At 34.9% G+C, this 20,565-nt stretch overlaps 1 protein-coding gene across 1 annotated transcript in view; it reads right to left on the minus strand.

Moving 5' to 3' along the window:
- The window catches only part of mgat5b (alpha-1,6-mannosylglycoprotein 6-beta-N-acetylglucosaminyltransferase B), a 222,331-nt gene that overhangs the window by 53,191 nt on the left and 148,575 nt on the right, over positions 1–20,565 (minus strand). The window contains exons 9-10 of the mRNA XM_030142103.1: positions 12,755–12,886; positions 522–655 (exon numbers count right to left, since the gene is read on the minus strand). Of these exons, the coding sequence (XP_029997963.1) occupies positions 522–655; positions 12,755–12,886 (266 nt within the window). The remainder of the gene's footprint in view (positions 1–521; positions 656–12,754; positions 12,887–20,565) is intronic.

Here is a 20,565-nt window from a genome sequence, read left to right on the forward strand (position 1 = left end):
ACCTCAGCACAGCAGATTAATGTCAGTATCTAATGTTGTATAGTATCTGATCCACGTTAGCCTGTGTTCAAATGTTATGTCTTTTATTCTGATGAAAAACACCAGTAAAATATGTATTTTTAACACCATGACATCTACTCCAAAATGTTTACTCTTCATGTGTACCGGTTCATGCTTTCATCAAATGTCCTACATGTTATTTTGTTAATTGAAAAGACTTTTGTCTATACCCACAATAAGTACTGCAAGTGTTATTTCACATATATGATAAGGATAATGGTCTGAAACAAAGAGAAATGTTTTTTAAAAATTGCAATTTCCTTACTGTGAACATATTAGCTTCATTTTTAATTGTACCTAAAGAGAAAAATAAATACATATGCTTGTTACAGACCTATAAAAACACCAAAACTAAAGCCTTTTGCACATTTATTTATTTATTTATTGATTTATTTATTCATTTATTTATTTATAATCAACGCTTTCTTTGGCTCAGCTAAAGGAAGGTGGAGATAACTTACGGAACATGGTCATGTACTGCTGGCCGTGGAGGTTCCAGTAGCCCCAGTTGGTCCTGTAGCCGTGCACGGTGGCGTACTCCTCATGGTTGTACGCAGGCTCTGTGCCGAAAGTGTCAATCACTCGGAAGTGGCACCTGGCACAAAGTAAAAAAAAAAAAAAAAAAAAGAAATAGGCTGAGCTAAAATAAGAACCAAATGGTCTCTCGCTTCTAGATGAAAGAGTCTCCCCCGGATGAGCAAGACAATGAAAGTGAGAAATAATCCCATTAACTGCAAAATAAAATGTAAGAAAATGAAAATGCTGCATCAGAACGCTGTAGATGCCAGAGGTGCATCCACATCAAACATGTATGACTTCCATAAAGCAGACTTATTTATTTATATAGACAAGCAAAAACAATATGTTTTGAGTTATGAGAAGCCATTGGAAAACTATAACCCTGTCATGTTGTTGGAGTCTTGGTTCATAAAGTTGTCAGCGGTGATGGATACCCATGATGCCATTTCAGTCTCTTCTCAGTGGGCAGACGTAGAGCTCCCACAAGCCTCAAGGTGAGACGACTGAGGCTTAAATCACAGCCTTGTTTCACCGCCACAGATCGGTACAAAAGAAGAAATAAACTACTATGCATCACAGCTGAAAAGGTATTAAAGAGATGCAAACGTTCTATTTATTTTAACGTATAAATTTCTCAGTTCCCAAATTAATTGTTCTCTGTATTTGACCTTTCTTGAGTGATTTTTCACCATTTATTATATTATCCTCTGTATTATTATCTTTTTTTTTTTTTTTCAGCCTTTAATTTACTGATCATGTAGATGTTCATGAAAACTTAGAGTAAATGCAAAAGTTATATCAAAACAGAATACATAACATACTCTGTACTTTTAATACCCCTCAGCCAAATATAATGTAAGATTCTGTTGAAAGTTACTGCCCTATAATTTAGATTAGACTGTCTTTCTGTAAAACTTATTACACACATATTTATATTTGAAAGTACACAGATATTATAACTGCACAAGGCTGTTTTAAGCAAACATAGCACCTCAACAAAAGGGTCATGTCTCCATTTCACATCATTTGACCTTGGAGCAATAGGTCTAGATCAGTGGGTCCCAACCTTTTGTAGCTCGTGACCCCATTTTAACATGACAACTTTCTGGCGACCCCAGACATTCAAAACGGAGACTTTTTTTTTGGTTAAAATGAATTCGTTTTTTTTTTTTTTCTCTTCTTTTTTTTTTTTTCTTTTCTTCTCTCTTTTTTTTTTTTTTTTGGGGCTCAGCTGGCTGACAGGCAGCTGTCTGTACCGATAAGGCAGCAGCCAACACCAACTGTACTCCCAGTCATCATTGCCCATTTTTCTAACACCTTTGCTTGTGTATCCTCTTTTATTTGGACATTTTACCAGGGAGTATCTCACACTACTGTTTTTTTTTTTTTTCCCCTACTTGTCTTGTCCAGCGTTCTAACAGTAGAATGGTAGTCTGGTTCCTTTTGGTGCTGAACAAATTTGCTTTGCCAAGGGTAACTTCATAAAGTATATGAAGCGCCCTTTGATATTCTACTGTGTTTATTATGAGTTTTGTTGAACCACATTTCGATGCCGGACCTGACATGGGGGGTGGGGGTGGGGGGGTAGAAGAAGTGGAGAGAACAAGAGAGAAGAAGGTGGAGAAGACCCTCACAAGAAAGTATCAACAATACAAACAGCAACAACCATGGAGACAATTATAATGGTGACAGTAACTACAACCAGAACTGCGTAAACTGGGCAGAAGAGAGAGAAACAAAACAAAACAAAACAAAACAAAACAAACAAAACTACAAAAAAAAAACACAACAATGAGATACATAAGACCTATGAAATGAAGAATATAAGAAAGCATGAACAAAATGTCGTATACCACATTCGTACAAATAATACCTATAACAAATAATACCAGAAACAAATCCACACAACATCAGTTGTTCACATTCATCTGCTGTGACAGAGTGAACCAGGCAAACAGACTGAGGTGAAGAACACAGACATGCAACCGCAACCGCACTCCCTCCAAGGATCAGGGACCGACCAAGAGGGCCCCAAGGCCCGGCCATCCAGCAGACACCACAGAGAGGGGGGATCCAGCCCGCCCCCCCGAGAGGCAACAGTGTGCCCGCCCCGAAGATGGTCGAGGGAGGCCCCCCACCAGAGGCCCCACAGCAGCCGAGCACAGGCCCCAGGAGGCCCGGGACGCCAGTCGCCACCCCCCCGCCGGGGCCGGCCACCCAGGGGCAGGCAAGGCGCCGGCCCCCGAGCCCCACGAGCCCAGGGGCCACCCATCTCCCCGGGCAGGGGTCCCACCCAGCACACTGGGTGGCCAGGCCGACCCAGACCGCCACAAGCTGCAGGCCAGTGTGCACCCCAATGCCACAGCCAAGCGCCCTGGGGGCCCGGGTTTTTGATCATGTAATAGTTTGCTATACTATGTTGCAAATAAACGTTAGCCTTAGACGACATTTAGTCTATATAATGTATATTATTATGAACAGAGGCAGTAAAGCCAGGTGTAGATTACTGCACAAAGTGAGAATTTTATTTTCCTTGGCCAGGATATGTACAGTCAGTCCAGCTTGGATTTACAAGGCTGATAATTAATACAGAACAAACAATGACTCAAACTATGAATTATGAAAAAGCTGCAGCATCTGAAACCGACCACAAAGAACATTTGAATGATAAACAGTACCACAGTGCTTCAGATTCAGCTTCACAGTTTGTCATGTGTTTTATGGATTGGGATTGTCTCTGTCAACTCACCATATATTTTTTATTAGTAAGTTGCTGGGTTTTTTTTTTTTGTATTTTTTATCAATTACTAGAAATTTCTGGCGACCTCATTTGAATTCTAGACGACCATCAAGGTTCTAATAGTTTTGGATTTTTCATTATAGTTTAGTTTTATTTAGTTTTGACTTTTTTTTTTCTCTAATTCAGTTAGTTTTAATTAGTTTTTTGAGCAGGTTTGCTAGTTTTTATTAGTTTTCGTTATTGTCTAAATGCTTAGTTTTAGTTTAGTTTTGTCATATCTTTTCTCTTCTTCTCCGTCGTATTCAAATAAATCCCAGGTAGAGTGGGGACCAGAAGACGACTGGAAACCACAAGTGATGAGGAGTGACAAACCATGAAGTGTCGTATGGTGCCGCTAGCTAAAACTGCTCAAGCGAAATAAATTGATTTCGTATCAATCTGACATTGACAAAGACAAAAACGAAGGGAATTTAATCCATAATTTTTATTCGTCTTAGTTAGTTTTGTAAGCACACAATACAGTTTCAGTTATCGTTTTTCTTTTAATTATAGTTTTTATTTATTTCAGTTAATGAAAATGTTTTTACAATTCTAGTTTTTGTCATTTCGTTAGTTTTTGTTAACGATAATAACCTTGGACCCCATGGTTGAAAAACACTGGTCTATGTCACCTGTTTTCAATAGGCTTTTGCTCCATGCCAAGATGTATCCACAGTATAAATTTAATGCAGATATCTCAATGGTTTCTTCAGATAATAGGATTACATTATTGAATGGACAGACGGACAGACAGATGGCAAAACAACTACAAAACCCCTTCGACCTGAAGTTGGCCAAGGGGTAAAAACTAAAGAAAAAGTCACTTTTTCAGTAAAATCAAATAAAATGTGTTTTTACCATGTTGCTTAACCCATAAAGACCCGGTGCTACTTTTGCGGCTGTTTCCAAATTATTTTTTTTCTTTCTATTTAACCTTTCTTAAATGATTTATCACCATTTATTATGATTATCCTCTGTAGTTTAAAATTTTCAGCAAAAATCAGAACTTTTCTTACATTCACTTCACTGATCATGTAGATGTTCATAAAAGTTAAGATTAAAGTTTAGGGTTATTATATCAAAAACAGACAAAATTGAAGAAAAAGTGACTCTTTCATGAAAATATATCATTTACTGAACATAAATGAAGCATCTCCATCCACTGTCATTGATCCAACTCCATTGGTTTTACTGGTGAATTAATGTTGTAGAAGATGACAGTATTTCCATGGTTACTGAACGTCCAAATGGGTCATGTCTGATGACCATGAAAAGATGACAAACTGTATTTTACACCAATTATTTACATGGATTAATAGGATTGGTGGATCAACAGGTATTAAACAGTTTAGATCAGCAGATGCTTTTGGTCAGCAGCAGACGTTTATAGTTTAACTGACTAGAAAATTCTCTTAATTATTCTGAAATGAGACAAGGCTGATTTTAACTGAACTCTAAAACATGTTTTGATCTGTAAAAAAACATATGTCAGAAGATAACAGAAGAGACATGCTCCGTTTAGTTACAACGCTTAAGAGAATACATGAAGTACATCACATAAACACTTTATCAGTTGTGAATATTCGCACTGGGAAATCCAAAATCAATTGATGCAATCTGATCTGAGAAGATTTATCAATGTGTTTCTAATCAAAGTCAGGGCCGCTGAGGAAATTAAAGTACAGATCTGTCTCTCAGTGACGGTTGTGGAACGTTGGTCGATCAGCTGACCTTGGATTGATGGAGATGTGAATTACTGGAGGGTTTTCTTGCCGTTGTGGATGAGTCTAGTTTTAGAGATTTAAACATGCTGAACCATGGTTAATTTTTGTGAAATGTGTGTGCAGCTGATTATTTAACCCATAAAGACCCAGTGCTACTTTTGTGGCAGTTCTCAAATGAATTTTTATTTAAATTGAACCTTTTTCAAGTGATTTATCACCATTTATGATAATATTATCCTCTACACTTTGCATTTTTCAGTGTAAATCATGCATTTTTCTATATTTAATTCGCTGCCCATGTAGCTGTTCATAAAAACTCAGACTAAACTCAAAGGTTATTGTATCAAAAACAGAAAAAAACTGAAGAAAAAGGGACTTTTTTTTTTTTTAGCAAAAATATCAACAACTGAATGTAAAAACAAGTGTGTCCATCCACTACATTGATCAAACTCTATGGGTTTTACTGGTGAATCAGTGTTGTAGAAGATGACGGTGTTTCCACGTTCACTACGGAGCCTCTGAACGTCCAAATGGGTCATATCTGATTATGATTTAAAGCTGACAAACTGCATTTTACCTCAGTTATTTACATGTATTAATAGGATTAGTGGATCAAAACTATTCAAATAATGTATAAAGCCAAGAATAACTTACTGCCGGGCAATATTCAAGAAATATGTTTTGAAAGAGAGGGAGGCTATGATTTAAGGGGAAAGTTAAATTTAAAGATTCATAAAGTATGCACTACGTTAAAAAGTTTCTGTATCACCATCTGTAGAGTGAAATTGTGGAACAAATTGTGTGTGGAGATAAAATAAATATCAAACATAATTCAGTTTAAAAAAAGATATAAAAAATGATTCTTGGGAGGTACAGTATTTAATAATGACAATAATAATAATAATAATAATAATAATAATAATAATGGATTGGATTTATATAGCGCTTTTCTAGACACCCAAAGCGCTTTACATTTTTGACCCATTATTCATTCGCTCTCACATTCACACTCTGGTGGTGGTAAACTACAATGAGGCCTGTTTGTTTATGGATGGTGTACTGATAAATCTGCTGTAATTATTGAAGAAAATGGTTGAATTGTTGAGTCTGTTTGTATGACTGTACTGCCGTGATCATATTGTTGTGTGTAATTCAGTTACTGCATTATGTATTTGTTGTGGTTCGATGCCAAAATTAGGAAAATAGTATTGTTTGATTCTTGTATCAAGTTAATGATGAAGGTGTAAAAGCACTGAGGAGTAGGATTAAATAAGTTTATACTTCTTCCTACTCCTTTTCAACCATGCAAAATTCAGACTTGTATGTGCTTGAAGATAGATTCTGTCCATTTAAATGTTTTATTTAGTTTATTCTGTTTTGTTTTATTTTGTTTCTTTGCATGTTCGAAATAAATAAATAAATCAAAATCTAAATGAAATCAAATCAAATCAACAGGTATTAAACAGTTTAGATCGGTAGATGGTTTTGATCACCGGTGGATGTTTGGGTCTTTAAGGGTTAAAAGGTGTAAAATCCTTCTCACTTATATTCATTCTAAAATACGATGTGATCACAAACTGCAACACATTATAATCTTATAACAGCATTACACTGCAGATGATTATCATTAACATTATACTGAGGCCTACATTTTTTATTCATTTTATCACTTCTCTTTATTTTATCAGTCATTTCTTTGTCACAGAATCGCAGTTTGTTTGGATAAAAAGATCATTTGCATGTATGCTGATCCGGCTCCAGTGCTGGCTACCTGGAACAACAACAACAACAACAGAAAGTGTCCCATTTTTAATTGTTGTCAAAAAGCAGAGTTTGTAGCGAATTAGAGTGGAAAGATTGGACAGTCTGAGCATTTGTGAAAAAATGAGCTGCACTTTGTTAGAACATTCAGAACTGTACGCTTGTGTATGTGTGTTCCTTTAAAGACAGCTTACACATACAAATATAAGAGCAGTTTGTGATGCTGATTAAAAAAAAAAAAGCCACCAACATCGGTCCAGAGCGCTGCATCCGGTTCATTGATCAGTTTGCAAATGGGCCAAATTGGATCCTGCCCAAAGAAAGAACTTTGCTGAGGCATGGTGTTAGAGTCGACCAGCTTGTACTATCTGTCAGTCAATACGCCAATAGTGATGTATTTAATCAAAAAGACGCTCACTGGCAACCAGAATGCACCAGTAGGCATTAACACGTTGACAAGCTGTATGGTGACAAGCACTGAAGGGCGACAAAACGTGTCAGGAGGAATTTACCGATGTGTAGTGTAAGAAATCCTTACCCAGCAGAGATGAAATGGATAAACATTGTATTTAAAGACTTCAATTTTGAGAAGACATGCTGAGGCTACAGGCTGTACGTAAAGATGGACTTCACAGTGTTTAACGAAGCCTAAAAAGAGGACAAGTCCCAACCCCTGTGGTACACCCAGTGGACTTAACTTTGGAAAAATACTGCATGAACAGTCAAAGGTTAACCCTTAACCCTTTATGAGGCAAGTGACTATTTTTGGTAATTTACGCATACATTACAAGAGTGACAGCAACAGTTCCAGTGAGGACAGTGGGTACGGTTACATGACGTTTTTAAATCCAATTTATTTTTCCAGAAGAAATTAATTCGGAACTAAAGTATCTTCTCGTCTGTTTACACGGAAATGTTAAATCCGAATAAAGGTTTACATGAGGTATTAATGAGGTAGATAAGTGAGCAAAAGGGTTTGCGCTGCAGTGCTCACATTGCCTTGTTCTCGCAGCCCTTCTGTTAGCTTAGCTTAGCATAGTCACTGCATTTCCATGGACACACGTAGCCAGTTTTTTAAAGGTGATTTGTTGTCTTTTGTAAGTAATTTTGTGAAATCCGATTCTCCCTAATTATTTCTTTAGATCCGCAACTTACTGCACTCATACAATCTTGGGACTGTTGTGTTGACGGAAGTTGGAAAATCTTTTGGTTGGAAGGGATGCGTGCGCTAAATTAGCTTTGCTTTACTGTTTTAACTTTGCTTTAGTTTTTATTTCCCAAGATTTTATTCCTGCAGTAAGTCACATCGCCATGATTTGAGCCTCAATTTGTGATCATATTGACCCCACAGGACTACAGTAATGATAAGGGAGAACTGAATTTCACAAAATCACTCATAAAATACTACAAATCACCTGTAAAAGCCTGGCTACGTCTGACCATGGGAATGAAGCGATTATGCTAAGCTAGGCTAAGCTAAGCTAACGGAAGGGCTGCGAGAACAAGGCAATCGGTGCACTGCAGTCCAAACTGATTTGCCCACTTATCGAACTCATTAGTGCATGACAAATGAATTAATAAAAAAACAGGTGATGAACTATTCCTTCAGGGTTTTCCAGGCTGGTAGACCCCATCAGAATAGCCCACTGGAACAGATTGGGTTGACTAGACTGCAGTGCATATTCTTCCGCCAGCGCAGAATGTGTGCGTCATCGCGACAGGACAAGACAACGAGCATGTGCAGAATGGCAGAAATAAAGTCCAAACAGAATAAAGGGTTTACATGTCCGAGGAATAATTTAGACTGGAATTAAAAGGGGATTAAACCAGTGACTTTATTCAGGTTTAAATTTAATCCGAACTATTCTTTTTCAACTGGAATAAGGTGTTTACATGGGCATCTGAAATAGGATCTAACCTTTAATCAGATTAAACCAGGAATAAAAGTTGCCATGTAAATGCACGAAGTGAGTCGACAATCTCAGGTCCGCTGTGGTCTACAGGGTCTGTAAGGTCCACCTCTGCATGAACAGTGAGTGTACCTGCTTTGTTTGGTACCATGAAGTAATGGTACTAATGTAAGGAATGATGTTCAAAGAGATAATGTGGATGTGGACAAGGGTCTGGATCAGCACTTACGTTGTTTTAATTCCCTAAAAGGGATGTTCTAATGTTCTAAAATGCATGTTCCTTTCACCTTACATGCACTGTCTTGTATTTTTTAAGCTAACTTAAATGTTTTTTTTGGTTTTTTGCCACTTACAGGTAAAGAACCAAATATGGTAACTTCATTAACCTTGATTTTCTATATAACAATAAAGAATTTTGAAAAATTATAGGTACCATGAAGTAATGGTACTAATGTAAGGAATGATGTTCAAAGGGATAATGTGGATGCGGACAGGTGTCTGGATCAGCACTTATGTTGGTCTAATGTTCTAAAATACATGTTCCTTTCACATCACATGTCTTTTTCTTGTATTTTTATATATACTTCTTGTATTTTTCAAGGAACCACATAATTTAACGTCACTGACCGTGATTTCCTACATGACGATACAAAATGTGAAAACATTTCACCAGTGTAATAAAACCTTGGTTATGTCCTCCAATAACACACTATGGTTGAAACTTTGAATTTCAGAGTATTTCCATGAGTGCCCTATAAAGGGTTAATAATACACTGCTGCCCATAAAGTTGGAATAAAATATTTTTACCTCTTCTCATGAAAAGCTCGTGACAATGTGATTTATTATTGGTAGATGAAGTCTAACCCGGAATCCTAATCATCGGTCAGAGATGATTACTGTTGTGTAAAAGAAACCAGATCAGTCAGCACTAATTTTATGCTTCTCTGTGTCTGCTCAGTGTTCTTTGTTACTGTCATTAGTGTGTGTCAATTGTCCAGATCTTCTTTTTTTTTTTTTTTAACCCTCCGGTATCCCGTCCACCAAGGCCCTTACTAAACACCAAGTGTGCCTTTTTGGCACACTTGTGGAATAATGTCAAAAAAAATTTCATACAGTTTGTTTTTAATTCTTTTACACTATTTTCTGTTTCATCAACTTGAACCGTAAATAAAAATACCAAATACTCAATAATTGTCCCATTTTTAACCCTTTAAATGCCGTGTTTGTAATGTAAACAAACCATTTTTTTGGATGCAAAAAACACAAAAAATTAAATTTTTTTCAATATACTACATAAAAAGTGGATCACATAGTATTTGATTTTTGCAGCCTGGCATATGTCAATGATTAACAGCAACATTGGTTAATTTGCATTTTTATTTTTGGTGCTAGGTCAAATGTTCAAAAATACTAGCATCTGTCACCAAGTGTGCGTAAAATGCACACCTATAAATCAAACCATTAAATATTATATATTGATTTATTTTTCTGCTCTAATTTGATTTTATTTTTGGAAATCAAGGTCAGCTTTAATCATACATATCAAATGGAAGAAATAGTGTGTTTTAGGCACACTTGGCAGACAGATGCTAGTCTTGTAATTTTCTATTTTCTTCTAGTTGGTGGCCAGAATTTTAAAGATCGTGCAAAAATGAACAATTTTTGAATTCTAACTTTATTTAAATTGTGAAAAATAACATGAAGTTTTTTTAACACGAAGTGCAAAGTGTGCCTAAAAGGCGCACCTGGATACCGGAGGGTTAATAATTTTTTTATTACGACACATCAGTATACATATCCTCTCAGCACAGGTATAAGCATGTCCAATTTTCCAGTTTTCCTCAAAAAAAAAACAACTAACAACAAAAAAAACTTAAATTAACAAAACAAAGGAGACAAGTAGCACCCGCCCACCCTCACTGGTCCACATTCACTTTATTACAAGTGTTATAGCTGTTCTATTCTGTTATGTTTCCATAGGTGTTTTATCAAAATAAGACAGGAAAGGCCTCCATATAATGTTAAATTTCTCGGTTGATCCTCTGAGAGAAAATTTGATTTTTTCCAGTTTCAAGAAAGACATTACATCCGTTATCCAGATACGTTCTGCTGGAGGTTTACACGACTTCCAAAGAAGGAGGATACATCCGCGGACAATCAAAGAAGCAAATGCTACAGTTCTTCTATTGTGTTGTTAATTTTTAAATTTTTTTTATTTGCCATTGTAATGTTATTTCTTCTGACCTGCCAGGGACTGCAGATGGAAAGTAGCCTTAGGCCAGTGGTTCCCAACCTTTTTTGGCTCGTGACCCCATTTTAGCAGCACACATTTCTGGCGACCCCAAGACTTTCAAAACAGAGACATTTTTTTTGCTGAAATTAATTTAATTTTCCTTGGTCAGGATATGTACAGTCAGTCCAGCTTGTATTTACAAGGCTGACAATTAATACTGAACAAACAATAACTCAAAATGTGAAATATGAAAGAGCTGCAGCATCTTAACTGTTCGGTGTCTGAGCCTATTTTGGCTGTTTTTGAGTTCTTTTGATTTTGCCTTTATATACTATGTAAAGAAATGTTTACTATACCCATGTTTAGTATCTTCTTTTTCAGCACAACTTCATCTATCTCATCTGCCTATTATTTTTTTCACTTTAACCTACTATATCAACAAAAAAGGCCAAAAAAATATGCAAAAATTACAAAATCCAATTTGAAAAATGTATATAATTTATTGCATAAATGACACAAAGATGCTTAACGAACCATTTCAAAGACTTTAAAAGTGTTCAAAAACAGTTCCAAATATTAAGTATATAAAATCAAAATTGTAATAAATTAAAAATATACTCAAATATTTGACCTAAAAGCACATCTTTACATAAGCGTTTTCTCCGGTTTTCTCCATCACTTACTAGAAATTTCAGGCGACCCCATTTGAATTTTGGCGACCCCATGTGGGGTCCCAACCCCAAGGTTGAAAAACACTGCCTCAGGCTAATTCTGGCATATTTCCATTTACATATACATTAATATGCACTGTCCCTTTTTAAATAGATAAATAAAACAAATAAATAAATGGGAATAAAGAGGAATGTGTCTGAAAACAAAATGATTCCAGCTTTATGTGCAACAGTGTATATTGAACCCATTTGAATTTACACTAATATATTTGTCATTCATTTAATAAAGTAGTTTATGGTAAAGATACTAGAGTAACGTGTAGTTCTGTGTGAAGTGGCTGAGTGGACTGCATCTCACCGACACCCAGAGGACTGTCACCTTAAAATATTTCACCTTATTTTTTGAGAGAAACAGTATTAAAAGAAGTGAAAAGCAACATAAATCTGGTCAAATTGAAGCTGCAGAGACATCTTCAGTGACGTCTGTGACTTTTGGATGAGTGTGTCATCTTTGTATTTTTCTATTTTCCCACTGTCTATTTTCAACTATTACAATCTGTGACTTTTTTTTACACTGACAAAATGTGATTTAAAAAAAATCATTTTCTACGGTGTGAAAGTTTTTTTTTTTTTTTTTTTATACAAAAAAAGCTTTTGTTGGACCCCTCCAGAATGAGTAGGACTTCATCTTCCTACTCCACAGTTAAACCATGTTGCTTGAATGATGCAACTTGGAGTCAGAGTCTGTGCAGTAGAGATGTGTGGAAATGCCCACTTCACTGCTTTGAGGTCTGATGGATGTATCTGATGGACGTGGCACCTGTTTTTATGACATCAAATAGCTTATTTAAAACAAACTGATGATTTCCACACATGAAATCAACCTAAAACATCCATAATATCCTATTTATCGGCTGTGTACTTTTGGGGTTTTATTAAAGTCCAATAGAATAACATGGACTGCAGGGTGTTCCCACCGACCCTGCAGCCAACCAGCACAGGCATTGGCTCCGCTTTTAAAGGTTATGTGAGTTTCCAGCTTTATATAGACTCTATTATAAGACAGAGAAATAAAAAGACAGGGCAAAGTACTGACTTGTGCTTCCTCAGTGATAGACCCATGTGCTGTTTCATCTGCTGGAGGCCGTGGTAGTCGGTGTAGATGAGGTCAAAGGGCAGAGGTCCTGTCAGAGGGCAGCTTCCTCTTCCTGGAGGCACTCCCAAAAACCTGCATCAAAAGGTCAAACACAATTTCAGCACAATACAAAGTACAGGAAAGTGCAAACACTGCAAACCTGTTCTGTAAAAGAGGGGAAAGCAAATGAATAGTGGAATAACAAAACACAGCACAGTACAGAATCTGAAAACCTCAAATGTTGTGTCATTTATTTAACCCATGAAGACCCAGTGCTACTTTAGTGTCAGTTCTCTATTTATAACTTTTCTTAAAGCTGCGTATGACTTTCATTGCCAATTTTTCATCAAATCTGTAAAACCCGAGTCATAGCCTAAGGCCCAATCCCAATTCACCCCTTGGCTCTCCCCCTTACCCCTACCCCTTAGCCCTTGCACTTGACACTACCCCTTGAAACAGAGCTGTAAGGGGTAGGGGTTGAAACATTCCCCTATGAAATGAGACAACCCTTCGTGACCTGTTACGTCATCAGCAGTCATCGATGCCGCTATTAACAGTTTCGACAACTTTGTTTCTGAAAGTATTCATCATGCCGTCAGTAGCTGTAACCATCTCTGCTCCATGGGCTTTGGTCATCTTTTTGCATCTATCAGCTATAAACCGTAGAAATGTGATCTAGAAGACATTGAAAGGCCATTAAACGGTCGATCAAATGATTAAGTCGTTTACAAAGAAAATACATACATCTGTGTGCTTCTTTCATTGCACTGCTGCACTTTTTGGCTGTGTTTACCTCCATCTTTCCAATGATTTGAATAGAATTATGGTAGAATTCTCCTACCCCTCCCTGTAACAAATTACTGTAAAAAAAAAACAGTACATTTTGTACAGCATCATGCTGTTATTTGTAAATACAGTATAATGCTGTAAATAATGAGGTCTTCAACCCTCCGGTATCCTGTCCAGCAAGGCCCTGACTAAACACCAAGTGTGCCTTTTTGGTACACTTGTGGAATAATGTCAAAAACATTTTAATACAGTTTGTTTTTAATTCTTTTACACTTTTTTCTATTTCATCAACTTGAGACGTAAATAAAAATACCAAATACTCAATAATTGTCACATTTTTTAACCCTTTAAATGCTGTGTTTGTAATGGAAACAAACCATTTTTTTGGATGCAAAAAGCACAAAAAATTAAATTTTTTCAATATACTGAATAAAAAGTGGATCACATATTACTTGACTTTTGCAGCTTGGCGTATGTCAACTCCAACACCGGTTAATTTGCATTATTATTTTTGGCGCTAGGTCAAATGTTCAAAAATACTAGCATCTGTCACCAAGTGTGCCAAAAATGCACACCTATAAATCAAATTCAGCGGGGTGGTGGTTTTAGTGTTAATTTGGATTTAATGTGTGTATGGCAGTGTTTATTGGCCTTTTTGTGTTTGTTTTTGTATTTTTGTAGAGCTGCACCATGAGTCAGAGCCATAGGAAGAACAGTGGCTTTCCTGTTCATCTAAGGGTGTTCCTTAGATGTTTCCTTTCCATCAATGGAAATCTTAATGTCTTATCAAATTAAAAGCACTTCCTGTACTGGCAAATAACTTTGAGGTAACTTCCATTCATGCTACGATATATTAAGCTGAATAATTTCATAACTATTTTGGTCAGGAATAGGATTTTGAGTTTGATTATCTTAAAAAAAGTTGTTTAATCAATGATAAATTAATCTGGCTGCAATTGAGAATATTAGTCAGTGTAACTTAAAATGCTGAGTTGAATGGTTGGATAGTGGGGTTGATTTTACAAAAGATTTAAAGTACAAATAACTTGTCTTTTAGTGTTTTCTACATAATAGTTTAAGTTCATTACTTTTAGCATTAAAGTTGAACCTACTTAAACCAATCGATTAGTCGATCATTACTCAAATCATTTAAGTGCAATCACTTGCCTCAAATTTTTTTTTTAGTAAACTCTACTTATCCAGGATTACAGTAAATATGGTGAAACTACAATGTTGTGATGATGGACCACAAAAAACACATCTTGGATGCTGCCCTGGTGTGTTCTTACCATGTTATTTAACCCATAAAGACCCAGTGTTACTTTTGTGGCAGTTCCCAAATGATTTTTTTCCTCTCTATTCAACCTTTCTTAAATGATTTATTACCATTTATTTTAATATTATCCTCTGCATTTAAAATTTTTCAGCAAAAATCAGAACTATTTTTATATTTACTTGACTGATCATGTAGATGTTCATAAAAGCTCAGATTAAAATTGAGGGTTATTATAACAGAAACAAAGAAAACTGAAAAAAGTGACTTTTTCAGCAAAAATATCCTTAGCTAAACATAAAAACAAATGTCTCCATCCATTGCCATTGATCCAACTCCATGGGTTTTTCTGGTGAATCAATGTTATAGAAGATGATGGTGTTTCCACAGTAACTACGGAGCCTCTGAACATCCAAATGGGTCATATCTGATGACCATGAAAAGATGATAAACTGTATTTTACACCAATTATTTACATGTATTGATAGAATAAGTGGATCAACAGATATTAAACAGTTCAGATCAGTAGATGGTTTTGGTCGGTGGATGTTTGGGTCTTTATGGGTTAAGTCTGTATAACAAGAGAAATGATAATTATTTCACATTGTGGTTTATTATTTATACCATTGTGTTGAAAATCATCATCTTTACAGCAATATTTTTTTCTGACCTATTTATAATATTTTAACCCAATGAAAGTGCCCTGAAGCAAGAGTTTACTACAAGGCTGTGGTTGCAGTGTTTCTCCTCCTGATTAATTCATTCATTTAAGACAAGTTTCCCAAAGTCTTTAGGTTAAACATTCACTTTAACATCATGACCATTTCCAAATATTTGTCGGAGTAGTAGTAATCAGTACTGCAGCTCTGTTTCAACAAATTGCAACTAAGTTATGCACAGCACGAGGCAGAGAACAAAAAGAATGTATGAGCAGGGAATGAGAAACGTACATACAGAAACAGATATGTTGTTTTAAGAGGAATAAATTCAGTGTAGGGATTAAAAATCAATCTCTATTTTGTTTTATTTTTCATTTTTTCTCTATTCATATGGGACTAGTAAAACATTTGGATGGTCTAGTGATAATAAATTAAACCCCCATATATTTATTTCATGTGGTGCATTTGCATGGAATAAGCAAAGGCTGTTTTTACTTCTACTTTACTGAGATTCCTTCCCAGCTCTAATGTCAAGGCTCATTACTCACCAAATGTTCTTTACTGTATACTGTGGATTAAGTTTGCTCTTTCAGTGAAAACCCATACTCTGACGTGGCGTGAGTTCCTTGAATTTCCACCAAAAACATTTAATACTATAATTTATCATCACCAGTAGATCCTCTATAGCACAGGTGTCAAACATGTGGCCCGGGGGCCAAATCCGGCCCGCCAAAGGGTTCATTCTGGCCCCTGGGATGAATTTGTGAAATGCAAAAATTGCTGAAAATATTAATTAATAATCAGGGATGTTAAAATCATTTTAGGTCATTTCAGTTTAAAGTAGATAAGACCAGTAAAATTCTATCATACTAAACTATAAATAATGAAAACTGTAAATTTGTCTCTTTTAGTGTAAAAAAAAAAAAAAAAAAAAAAAGTAAAATTACACAAAAATGTTGATATTTACAGACTAGCCTTTTACAAAAAATGTGAATATCTGAAATGTCCTAATTCTTAATTCAAGATTTTTTTTTGCTTAATTCAAGATTTTGTTTTGCATAATTCAAGATTTGTTTTGCTTGATTCAAGATGTTTTCTTTTTTCCTTTATTCAAGATTTTTTTTTTTTCTTTTTTGCTTGAGTCAAAATTTTTTTGTTGAATTCAATTTTTTTTGTGCTTATTTCAAGATTTTTTTTTGCTTAATTCAAGATTTTTCAGACCAGTAAAATACTATCATAATAACCTATAAATAATGAAAACTGTAAATTTGTCTCTTTGTTTTAATGTAAAAAAAAAAAAAAAAAAAAAAAAAAGGAAAATTACACAAAAATGTTGACATTTACAGACTAGTCTTTTACAAAAAATGTGAATATCTGAAATGTCCTAATTCTTAATTCAAGATTTTGTTTTGCATAATTCAAGATTTGTTTTGCTTGATTCAAGATGTTTTTTTTTTTCCTTTATTCAAGATTTTTTTTTTCTTTTTTGCTTGATTCAAAATTATTTTGTTTAATTAAATTTTTTTTGTGCTTATTTCAAGATTTTTTTTTGCTTAATTCAAGATTTTTCAGACCAGTAAAGTACTATCATAATAACCTATAAATAATGAAAACTGTAAATTTGTCTCTTTGTTTTAGTGTAAAAAAAAAAAAAAAAAAAAAAAAGTAAAATTACACATAAATGTTGACATTTACAGACTAGTCTTTTACAAAAAATGTGAATATCTGAAATGTCCTAATTCTTAATATAAGATTTTTTTTTTTCTTAATTCAAGATTTTGTTTTGCTTGATTCAAGATGTTTTTTTTCCTTTATTCAAGATTTTTTTTCTTTTTTGCTTGATTCAATTTTTTTTTTAATTCAATTTTTTTTTGTGCTTATTTCAAGATTTTTTTTGCTTAATTCAAGATTTTTCAGACCAGTAAAATACTATCATAATAACCTATAAATAATGAAAACTGTAAATTTTTCTCATTGTTTCAGTGTAAAAAAAAAAAAGTAAAATTACACATAAATGTTGACATTTACAGACTAGCCTTTTATAATAATTTAAAAAAAAAGTGAATAACCTGAAATCTCTTAAGAGAGGTATGTGGAATTTTAACAATATTCTCCCTGTTATTTGATGTTTTGTGTATTTGTAGATCCACTGTGATCTGTAAATTGTGATTCACATGTATAAATGATAAACTAAAGCATAATATTATTAACATTGCACTTATTTTACTAAAGAATTTTCAGCTTGTTCATATTTGTTCATGTTATGTTCAAGTACAGTTTGTGGATATAAACATTTTCATTACAGAATTTACTTTTTACACTCAAAAGTTCTTATCCTATTACTTATATTATTTGACTGTTCCGGCTCACTTTATATCATATTAGGCTGAATGTGGCCCCCGAACTAAAATGAGTTTGACACCTCTGCTCTATAGTTACCGACAAGGAAACAGACAGGATAAATGTGGAGGAAACAAATTACAAAGCACAACCCATCCAATCACAGAGAATACTGGCACAGAAATAATATTATCTCAGGGCATCTGTCTTTGTTGAGATAAGGAAGGGAGTTTGCGGTGGAATTTTTATTTAATAAATTGCAAACATGGCAGGTTTGCAAGGGATTAAATCACAGATGAACTCCACAATTATTACAAATTCCTGTAGGCCCTAAAATAATACATGCAAATTGGGCTTTGGACTACAGGGTCAGCAAATTAAACATAAGAAAATACCAGATTTTCACTGAAAAATGCAGAAGATAAAGGAACAGTAATTGAGATAAATCACTTAGGAAGGGTTAGATATATGTAGAGAAAAATCCATGTGGAAGTTATGATAAAAACATGTCTATTTTGGTGTTCCAGTACAATTCTATTATTTTTACAGTGATGCATATAAATTACAAAAAAAAATAAATATTAGAAAAATGAGCAATAAAGGGAATAAAAAAAGTTACTTGTCACTAGGGGTGAAACGATTCCTGCACCAGTGATTTGCTCAGTTAACTTCCCAAAAGTACGGCCAAAATGGTGCATGGCTTGCTGAAAGTTTTCTCTTACCTTGTCACGGCCGAATTTTGGCAAGATCCGACTACTTCTTGCAAAAATGAAGCGAATCATCAATTAACTGGATGTGTGTGTGTGTGTGTGTGTGTGTGTGTGTGGGGGGGGTTATAGGATATGAGACAGACAGATAAGGTGGGGGGGGCTGTTGCCTTGTGTTATGTTTTGACATACTTTTATTTTTCCCCCTTTGTCTTTTGTGGGTTTTTTGTTATAATTCTTACTTGACACTTTTGGGAAAATATTGCTCTCTGTTTTTTTTTTTTGCCTTGATAACATTTTTGAAAATATTATGTATTTAGTAAGTTTCTTTAATAGATAGCCAATTGGTTTTCCCGCTGGCTGAGCTTATAAATTGGACCAGCGCTGGGCTCTCTCTCTCTTGCCTCCTGCTCTCTCCACCTCCTCCAGCGATGCCGGTGTACGGAGCGCGCACGTTGAGGCGCGTATCCGCTCCACTCCTCCACGGAGGTTGCTCCACGCAGGTTGCTCCATGCCAGCGGGGTTTTTGTTAGCTTTTTGTTAGCTTATCCTTTTGTTTGACCAGGTGGATCCGGACGTCCTGTTTTCGCTTTTCCTTTCGTTAGGGCTTATTTTTGAAGTTTGCTTTATTTGATTGGGTAGCGGTGCGCTGGCAGCTTCTACGGCCCTGCACAGGGTTGGCCTGTCCAGCGCACCGTCCTTATGTTTAGTTTGCCGGTCCACTCTGGTCTTTTTCTTTGTTACTTTGGGCACGGGGGTTTTAAAAAGGGGATTTTGGATTCTGCATAATTAAAACCAGAAGAACAGACAACTAAATGCAAATAAATAAAGTTTTTTTTCAAATTATACTCCTTGACTCCCGGTGTCCTTTGTAAATATGTTTCACCCTTCGGGCTGTAACACCTTGATTCTCCTGAATATAATAGAAATGTGTAAAACTGTTCATGCATGGACTCGTTCAAAGTTCCCGTTCAAATGTTCTTGCCTCTTATATGCCGCAACGCATTCCTGTTTTGTCTAAATTGTAAATTCTGAAGCTAACAGCTGCCAAAGTTAAGTTGCGAAACAAAAAGGCAATGATTATGCCTCTTTTAACCCTTTCATGCATACTGGTCACTACAGTGGACAGCTATTCTAGAGCTGTTCTCTTGTATATTCATGGGTTTTGTTGTTCTTTTCGTTTTTTTTTTTTTTTTTTTTTTTTTTTTTTTTTTTTACACATATCTTTATTAAAGTTTTAAGACAAATACATACAATACACAAAATTAAACGTGAGGTGTCCAGCTGAGTGGACATTCTTGTAACTTCATGAAAAATAGGTTCCTAAGATTTTTTTTTTTTTTATTTTTTTTTTTCATTATTATTTTTTTTAATGTATTTTTTTATTTTTTAATTATTTTTATTTTATTTATTTTTCAGAAGAAAATTTTCAGTCGCATTGTTTTTTCATGCCTAAAGAGGAATAAAAACACTCAGGAAAAAATTTTAATTAAGGTTCTCATAATTTGTGCATGAAAGGGTTAAATTTATTAATGCCTTATATTTTTGATACTTAGGAGAAATACTAAGTCGAAAGTAATTACATTTTATTTATTTTTATTTGTATTTTATTTATTTTTATTTGTGTTTGCAATTGCCTCTCTGGAAATGTTTCTAGTCAAGAAAAAACATTTTGTTGTGTATGCACAATATGAATGTAAGAACTATAACTGTTAATTGTAAAAAAAAAACAAAAAAAAAAAACAGGAAACCAACCGGTCCTTCATTATTAAGTGAAATACCTCATTTCCTCTTGCGTATTTATAATTGCTCTTTAACCAAGCAAAAATAAGTTTTATCCGATTACTCGATTAATCAAAGGAATTTTCAGTAGAATACTCGAATACTAAAATATTCGATAGTTGCAGCCCTACTTGTCACCTAAAATTCATTTAGATGTGGCTATCTTACCCTGTAATAGATGTCGGGCTCAATTTCACCCATGTTTCGAAATAAAAGAAGTGT

Source organism: Sphaeramia orbicularis, chromosome 8, assembly GCF_902148855.1.
Source record: "Sphaeramia orbicularis chromosome 8, fSphaOr1.1, whole genome shotgun sequence".
In the NCBI taxonomy this organism is placed as follows: Eukaryota; Metazoa; Chordata; class Actinopteri; order Kurtiformes; family Apogonidae; genus Sphaeramia; species Sphaeramia orbicularis.